The 8,546-nt window shown below is 36.6% G+C and overlaps 2 protein-coding genes across 2 annotated transcripts in view; one reads left to right on the top strand and one right to left on the bottom strand.

Moving 5' to 3' along the window:
• Positions 1–5,097, top strand: part of LOC107708161 (putative helicase mov-10-B.1) — a 10,939-nt gene extending 5,842 nt beyond the window's left edge. The window contains exons 12-22 of the mRNA XM_016512325.1: positions 541–644; positions 811–908; positions 1,002–1,100; positions 1,214–1,325; positions 1,410–1,527; positions 2,670–2,861; positions 3,054–3,116; positions 3,212–3,337; positions 4,029–4,117; positions 4,458–4,570; positions 4,658–5,097. Coding sequence (XP_016367811.1) covers positions 541–644; positions 811–908; positions 1,002–1,100; positions 1,214–1,325; positions 1,410–1,527; positions 2,670–2,861; positions 3,054–3,116; positions 3,212–3,337; positions 4,029–4,117; positions 4,458–4,570; positions 4,658–4,716 — 1,173 coding nt within the window. The 3' untranslated portion in view covers positions 4,717–5,097. The remainder of the gene's footprint in view (positions 1–540; positions 645–810; positions 909–1,001; positions 1,101–1,213; positions 1,326–1,409; positions 1,528–2,669; positions 2,862–3,053; positions 3,117–3,211; positions 3,338–4,028; positions 4,118–4,457; positions 4,571–4,657) is intronic.
• A 2,529-nt stretch (positions 5,098–7,626) lies between these two features.
• LOC107708160 (rho-related GTP-binding protein RhoA-D-like) overlaps positions 7,627–8,546 on the bottom strand; it is a 17,129-nt gene continuing 16,209 nt past the window's right edge. Inside the window, exon 6 of the mRNA XM_016512324.1 lies at positions 7,627–7,889. Coding sequence (XP_016367810.1) covers positions 7,716–7,889 — 174 coding nt within the window. The 3' untranslated portion in view covers positions 7,627–7,715. The remainder of the gene's footprint in view (positions 7,890–8,546) is intronic.

Below are 8,546 nucleotides of genomic sequence, written 5' to 3'. Positions count from 1 at the left end.
CTTCAGAAACCTACGGGTGACGTCACGGACACTACGTCCATGTTTTTTTACAGTCTATGAGATGGGTCACAAATGGATGCATGGAATATGCAGATGGTAACACCAGCACACTGCGCAGAAAACTCTATCCTAATGCACTCGACTTGACCTTTTGTTATAATAATAATAAATATATTAATAATATTTACATATATATTATAAATAAAATGTATTATAATTTGTATTATATATGTAAATATTCTCAATACATTAAAATATAAAAATGTATATATAAATAATCATTATTCTATCTACAGTGGGTACGGAAAGTATTCAGACCCCCTTAAATTTTTCACTCTTTGTTATATTGCAGCCATTTGCTAAAATCATTTAAGTTAATTTTTTTTCCTCATTAATGTACACACAGCACCCCATATTGACATATATATATATATATATTCACTCACATTTATCTAAGAGATTAACTATATTACTTTATTGAAATATCTGAAAATTATTGTCATATAAATACACTCATATTCAAATATCTGTTCCTTATAGAAACACAGTAACTGGAATAAGGATCACAACAGCTTCATACTCCCATCTAGAAAAGATCTGATGGACCGCAGTGTCATTGTTGTTACTCTGGTCACCGCTGGAAGGTACAGCAAGCTCATTCGTAACTAATATAGCACCTGAAACTCGGGCCATTCTGGTTGTGCACAGTTCCATAATAGTCCTGTCATATTCTCTGTCAACTTACTTTGTGCTAGCTGGGATGTTCTGCTCTGCTGGCTAAAAATGAATATCTATTTGTGTGTTCTTCAGGCTCGTATCAGGAGGTTTTGCTAAGGGACACTTCACACACATTTTCATCGATGAGGCCGGACAAGCCGTGGAGCCTGAGTGTATCATCGGGATCGCGGGTAAATGAGGAAAGGTTGGGAGAGGAGAATGAGAACTTGAATTAGAAGAACAGATTGTTCATTTCTACATTGCTCTTTCTCTCTCTGCCCAAGGTTTGCTCGATCCTGTGAAGGGCCAGCTGGTTTTGGCCGGAGATCCTCAGCAGCTGGGCCCCATTCTGAGATCTCCACTGGCACAACTGCACGGACTGGGTACTCCAAGATGTTTCATGACTTCCATTATATTTTACATTTATTTCTTCTTCTTAAACTCAGCTAGAGTTCAGTCCTAAAATATATTTTTAATACCTTGTGATATGAAACAGGTCAGTCCCTCCTGGAGAGGCTGATGACACAGAACGCTCTCTATCAGAAGAGCCAGGATGGTCATTCTGGATATGACACCCGCTTCGTCACCAAACTTCTGCGCAACTACAGGTACCGATCTTTTCTCCCATCAGTTTTTAATGTCAAAAGTGTTGACGGATAACTTATTGTCAAGTTCTTCTCATCCCATCCCAGGTCTCATCCCGCCATCCTCAAGATCCCCAACGAGCTCTTCTATGAGAATGAGCTGCAGGTGTTTGCGAACCAGATGGAGCGGGAGGCCTTCTGTTGCTGGGAGCATCTCCCTAAGAAGGTACCAGACCACTGGGTTTTTTTGTCTGACAAAGATGTAAGAAGCAAAGAAATGTGCTGTTTTTGTAGATAATCGAATGTTCAAACAGAATCAGTCTTCCCAAAATATACTGAACCAACTGTAAAATGGCTACATCTATGTAGATCTGGTATTTCTACAAAAAATAAAGGTTCCAAAAGGTGGGTTTTCACAGTGATGCCATAGAAGAACCATTTTTGGATCCCCAAGGAACATTTCAGTGAACAGTTCTTAAAGTGCCCCTATTATGGATTTTTGAAAATTACCTTTCATGCAGTGTGTAACACAGCTCTAAGTGAATGAAAACATCCTGCAAAGTTTTAAATCTGAAAGTGCACCGTGTATAAAGTTATTGCCTCTCAAAAGAGTCGACTCTGAATCATTGAAACGAGTCGTTTTTAAAACGAATCCCAAGCCGTTTCATGTTGACGTAGACATGAAACATTAGCATATTGCCCGCCCACTTGTCTTTTTGCATTGGTCTGAATGAAAATGCTAATTCATTCTTTGCCACTAGGTACCACTGGAGCGGTAAAATAGCTGTTTCCCCGGTAACGCTGTAAACAAAGCAGCACTGTGCTCACAAACGCTGCTTTCTCAGGCATTACAGGCATGATGAAATGAAAATTAAACCAATCGGACCAATCACCGCAGATTAGCGTCACGCAAAGGAGGGGTTTGGAAAAATGAATCGTTAAACAAATCGTTTGGGAGTCGTTAAGCAAGTAAGGTAAAAATAAATGCATATTATAACACAATGAAAGTGTTTTTTGACCTTGCATGCATTACAACCTGTTGGGGACTCCCAAAACCATAATATGAACCTTTCATAACCCATAATAGGGGCACTTTAAAAGAACAATATTTTTAGTTTGAAGAACATTTTAATAATCTAAAGAACCCTTTTCCATTATTAAGAACCTTGAAAGGTTCCATGGATGTTTTTCATGGCCAATAAAGAACCTGTATTTTTAAGAGTGTAGTTGAGTTATCTATGTTTCTGTGCTTTATATGTGTGTCAAAGTATCTGTCACGGAGGTGAAATTCAGGGAGGTGAAAGGAGGAAGCTGCTAATGTTGTACAATGAATGAATAAAGCACTTTTCTTGTTTCTGTAATGTACAGGGATTTCCTGTCGTGTTTCATGGAGTGATGGGGAAGGATGACAGGGAGGCCAACAGCCCTTCATTCTTCAACGTGACTGAGATCGAGGTCATCGTCAGCTACCTCAACAAGCTCATGCAAACGCAGGGCAAGAAAGGCCTGCCAAAACTCAGCGCCAATGACATTGGCATTATCACTCCTTACAGGAAACAGGCAAGACTGTGTTGTAAAATTAGCTTGTAATAAGTAATGAATAAAATGTAGAATTTTAAGTCCTGTTGGCTTAAAATGTGATTAAACACTTTTATAGCTATTTCATCCAAAAAGAAAAGGTAAAAATAAATGTAATAAATAAAAACCCCTCTTTACTCTTTAACAAAATATATATTTTTTTATTCATTTAAGGTGGAAAAAATTCGGAAAGCTCTGAACACTGTGGCAGAGTTGAACAAATGGAAAGACATCAAGGTTGGCCTGTGATTTTTATTTATTCATTCACATCTTTTTCTCCCAATATTGCCATTTATGAGCCATTTGTGCTTTTCATTATTTGGTTCATGTAGGTGGGGTCAGTGGAAGAGTTTCAGGGTCAAGAGAGAAAAGTCATCGTAGTTTCTACCGTCCGTAGTAGCGTCAACTACGTCAAGATGGACCAAGACTTCAACATTGGCTTCCTCTCAAATGAGAAGGTCTATAGTTCATTTCTATTGGATAAGTTGCTTATGCGCCTTATTGCAATTTGTAATGCAGTAAATCAAGTGTATACGCATATACACTACTGCTTTTAGATTTTTTATGTTTTTTATGCTCATCAAGGCTGTATTTATTTGATCAACAGTAATATTGTGAAATATTATTACAATTTAAAATAGATGTTTTCATATATTTTAAAATGTAATTTATTCATGTGAAGCAAATCTGAATTTTCAGCATCATTATTCCAGTCTTCAGTGTCACATGATCCTTCAGAAATCATAATATGATGATTTGCTGCTCAAGAAACAATTATTTTTATTATTATCAGAGTTGAAAACAGTTGTTCTGCTTAATATTTTTGTGGAAACTGTGACTTTTCAGGATTCTTTTTGATGAGTAGATATAATATCACTGTCACTTTTGATCAATTTAATCCATACCTGCTGAATAAACTAATATATTTTGTTAAACAAAGTCAGGTTATATAGTCTGAACAAGCGCTACTGATTGGCCTTTGTGGAATCGAATACCAGTTGTTTTAGCTACAAGAATAAAAGTTGACAAGTTTATCACAGAAGCTCATAATGAGAGCAATAGAGGTCAAAACATGTTTCTGACCATCTGTTTGGACTTAGATTAGAGAAATGATGCCATGCTGTAGTAAAGCCCTTCTGTTGCCCACAGAGGTTTAATGTGGCCATGACCAGAGCCAAAGCCTTGCTCGCTGTGGTGGGAAACCCAGTCATCCTAAGCAAGGATCCTACTTGGCAGAGGTAAGACTTAGTTATGTATGTTCCTCTAAGCTTAACCTGTCGCGGACCCAATGGCAACTAGGCCACTTACAAAACCATCTGGAACTTACAAACCATCTGATTGGCTGCCAACATCTTTTATAACATACCATATTGGCATTTCTTATGCAAAACAATGAGCTAGCTTTACACTGGCCTTATGCCCAAGAGGAAAAATCTAACTGTTTTTCTTAGTTATATTTAGAAGCACTGCACACAAGTTTTGGACTCTGATTGATACTTGATTTTGTTTGTTCGTGGATTTGAAAAGTCTGTTCTGAACTGTATGGAGTAGTTCATTAATGTGTATTCATTTGTGTAGGTTTATCAGGTACTGTGAGCTCGAGCAGGGCTACACTGGCTTTGACTACAAGGATGCTGAAGGAGAGGAGGATGTGGTCAGCCGGCTGGCGTCTTTAAAAATCAGTTCTGATGGTATGCAGCCTTATATAACACTTTCAGATCAGAAGTGTAACTATATTATGTGCTCGTATGACTCATTGTGTGTGTGTGTGTGTCTAGATATAGACGAGAGCCCACTACAGCAGCATGTGCATCCAGAGTGGAGATCTGAACAATGAGGACCAGATTTAGAACAATCAAATGAGACCATCAGTTTACATCCAGATTAAATGGGGATTCAATTTTTATCAGTAAAGCAGAACTGACAAACTCATTTTAATGTTGATTTCTGCTAGTTAAACAATGCAGATGAATGATTCAATTCCTAATTCAGCAAAACAGTCCATGGAGAGATTTTAGCAGTTGGACAACCTTGATGTTAACTAGTCACTAGTCAACACTGTATTTTTATTAATGCTTCATTTCTTTCATTTAAACAGCTACATCACTGAAAATGCAGATTTACTCGTTTCAAATGCTTTTTTGCACTTTACTGCAGTATTTTACTGAAAGTAATTAATTGAAAATATTTCTAGCAAGTAAAAATGGCTATTAAAAACAATATAAAAACAATACTGTCCTAGTTATTACAAATTTGTCAATGCAAATTATGGCAATATATATCTTTAGCTTTTAAGTATTTTAGTAGTTTATTTTTAGAATTTTTTTTTTTAAAGAAATGTTTTATATATATAAATATATATATATTATGGTGTTATGATTAGAATATTTTATGTAATGCACGACTTTGGTTGAATTGGTTGTTGTTAACTATGGTGGTATTATTTTGTATGTAGTACTTAAAATTAGGCAGAAAAGTCTTGGCAAATATAGCAACATAACTATTTTTCAATAGTAAATGATCCAGCATTTGTAAGATGGGTTGCTTCTCATTGCATGTTATTTCACACAAAAGGAAAAAGTGCAACTTTTTTTGTTTCGAAAAAATAGTTTATTAACATAGGTTGGTTTCACTTCATTCAAACATTTACTACTAGTCCCGTTTACGAAGCATTGTTACTACGAGCGCTCATTAAAATCTAGATTAATAAATCATATTTAATACTTCCAGAAAAAAGGAAGAGACCATATGAACACACAGCAGATTGATCTCAGAATCCAAAGAGGAGCTCTGTATGCTAAGACTGGTCGCTGTAATGACTTTACAACGGACATGGGTCTGTTCTCACATCCGCATCGAGGATTTCACAAATCAGTACATTAAAAAAAGATAAAGAACATGTTCCTCTTTTATTAGCAGGTAGTGTGTACTTGTTCTAATGGGATGTTCCTTGTATGCACTTGTATTGTACAGTCAGTGTTTTAATAATGCCCCGTTTAATAATAGTGTTCCAGGTGGTCAAGATTTATACAGATGGTTAGTCTATATAAAATAATATATATAAAATATATGTGTATGTATACACATAAAGCGCGGGGCCCGATGCGACCGCACCAGTTGCACCCCCCTAAGGACAGCCCTGTATACATATACATATATATATATATACATATACATATATACACACACACATACACACAAATAAAATAAAGCCAAAAACAATATGATTACTGCATAATTTATATATATATATATTACATTATTATTATTATTACTGTATAATTATTTTAAAATATTTTCTAATTTTAGTTTATATATATATATATATAAATTATTTTTTTTTTTTTAGATAATTTTTGAATTCAATTAGAACATTTTCCACCCAAATCTCTTTTTTTTATAATGCAAACTATATCCTTTTTTTCTTTTCATTTTTGGGATGACTATTTTTTGTGCTTTTCACCCTCTTTTTTTACATTAGCAGAGGGAAACCGAGCTACACCGTGCTAATGAATTCAATGCTCATTCAAACCGTCAACACAGACAGGAAACACGGGGGTGTATTTATGTAGCGTCGCTAAGTGACAAGTGGAAGTGACATCACTATATGGATTCTACACCGGCGAATAAAATCTACAGAACTTTTTCCAGAAGCAAAGCTCTGTATAATTAGCTACGGTTTTTCTCCGAACCCGGATGGCCCGAACACCTCATGATTTACTGGCATGCAACATTACAACACTGATCGCAACAAAACGTGTGCATGCACATAAACATTCATCTCAACCCATACGCATTAAAGACCGATAACTAAAGGCACACAATTCTGTGGGAAAAGAAAGGCACTCAAGGCCTCTTCTAACTAATATACATTTGCTAGCAACTGGTTTGTGTATTTATTTGACGTTTTGCAGTGCACTAAAATCACTAAAAACCTAATAAGTGATTACAACTTAAAAATATGTAATGTTTGCATTAACAATACTCAAGCATGTGTCCTTTAAACCGGCTAATGTGAGGACAATACAGTCAGATTATGTGACAGCATGAGCTCAGCCCAGATATTCAAGACAGGTTCAACCAGTTTAGTATCTATAGAGCTCCATGTGCACGCATGTACATTTATGCATGTGTGGAGGACAAATAGGATCATGCAAATAAAATACGTCACATTCCTAATTGGCAGTTCGTTTTAGACGTGACTGAGCCTTCAAATTACATGTAATAACAATTTATTTGGGGATTGAAAGATAAGCATAATCAATACTATTGGAGATTTTTAAAATACATTTAAAAACAGTTACTCACTTCTAGAAAAGTGTGTAAAGTCAGAGAAGCTCAAAACTAGCACTTTACCGGAGTACATTCAAATTGTGGAGGGAATGGTGATGAAGGCACTGATTTTATTACCAAATTCTGTGCTATTAAGATATTTCTACATGGTTATATTAATTTATATTACAATAATATGAAAACCAGACTCAGCTACAATGGTCAATTGTTAAATGTGCAAAACCACAATACCGTTACAACTGATGTCATCCGTACAGTACGAACTGAAGAAAAAAAGTGTGTATTCTGAAAAACATTGTGCCATACAGGAAAACTAAATCAAGACATATAATATACTGATCTAACCTGCCTTTCTACCCAGCCTCTGTCCAATGAATGCACATTTTATTCACATTCCTCCATTTCCCATCTGTTGGTTTGCATGAAATGTGACATACAGTTCAGTGTATTTATGTTGTTTGGTCAAAAACTTTTTTTTTTTTGTGGAGTTTGGTATTTCATGGTCATTATGGAGATCATTCTGGAAAAGACCGGAAAGTTCTCTCACAACAGCAAGCAGCCGCTCCTCTTCTTCCTCTTGCGGACTTGCAGCGCCGCCCTGGTGGCCATTTCGAATACTTCCCTCACGCCGTCCTTAGTCTTAGCTGAGCATTCCAGGTAGCCGAAGGCACTAATGCGATTGGCCATGTCCCTGCCCTCCTCCGGTTTAACCGGCTCCTGCAAAACAGATGAGTTGGAACTGAATCATCACATGCAATAAAATTTCGAAACAAATGATGGACGTCAGAATCGCACAGCACTGTCTGCAGCTAAAGGCCGACTTATGACATACAATGTCAATTCTGCTCACTGAATGGATCGATTTCACGGAGGCCATCTGCCCAGATTATCGAACACAATCGCTGACACATTATTTGGGGGGCAAGGCACGCTAGCATCAGTCACTGGTTATTAGAGGTCAGACTGATTGTATGAGGAGTTTGACAAATGATAATGATCAGGCCTTCTAGAGTGGCAGTAACGTTAGCTGCTAAGAGCTTTTTAATGGGACTCCCCATAGTGGTGGTGCAGCCGGCCTCGGAAACACACCTGCTTCATCTTAGTCAACTCTCTCCGTGTGTGCTCATCATTCCGCAGATCCTTCTTATTGCCCACGAGGATTATGGGAACGTTTGGGCAGAAGTGCTTCACCTCCGGCGTCCACTTTTCTGGGATATTCTCTGAGAGATCACACACATTAAAGATTCATTAAATTCAAATTAAGAAAAAAAAAACACATTGGAACTGCTATATACACACACAGAAAATGTACATAAAATGTACATTAAATAATGAAAAAGTAACATAAGACGGTGTTTTCAAACTTTTAAATAT

Source organism: Sinocyclocheilus rhinocerous, unplaced genomic scaffold (assembly GCF_001515625.1).
Source record: "Sinocyclocheilus rhinocerous isolate Xijiao unplaced genomic scaffold, SAMN03320098_v1.1 scaffold113, whole genome shotgun sequence".
NCBI lineage: Eukaryota > Metazoa > Chordata > Actinopteri > Cypriniformes > Cyprinidae > Sinocyclocheilus > Sinocyclocheilus rhinocerous.
Note: the sequence above shows the minus strand (reverse complement) of the source record. Positions and strands in the feature narration are given on the sequence as shown.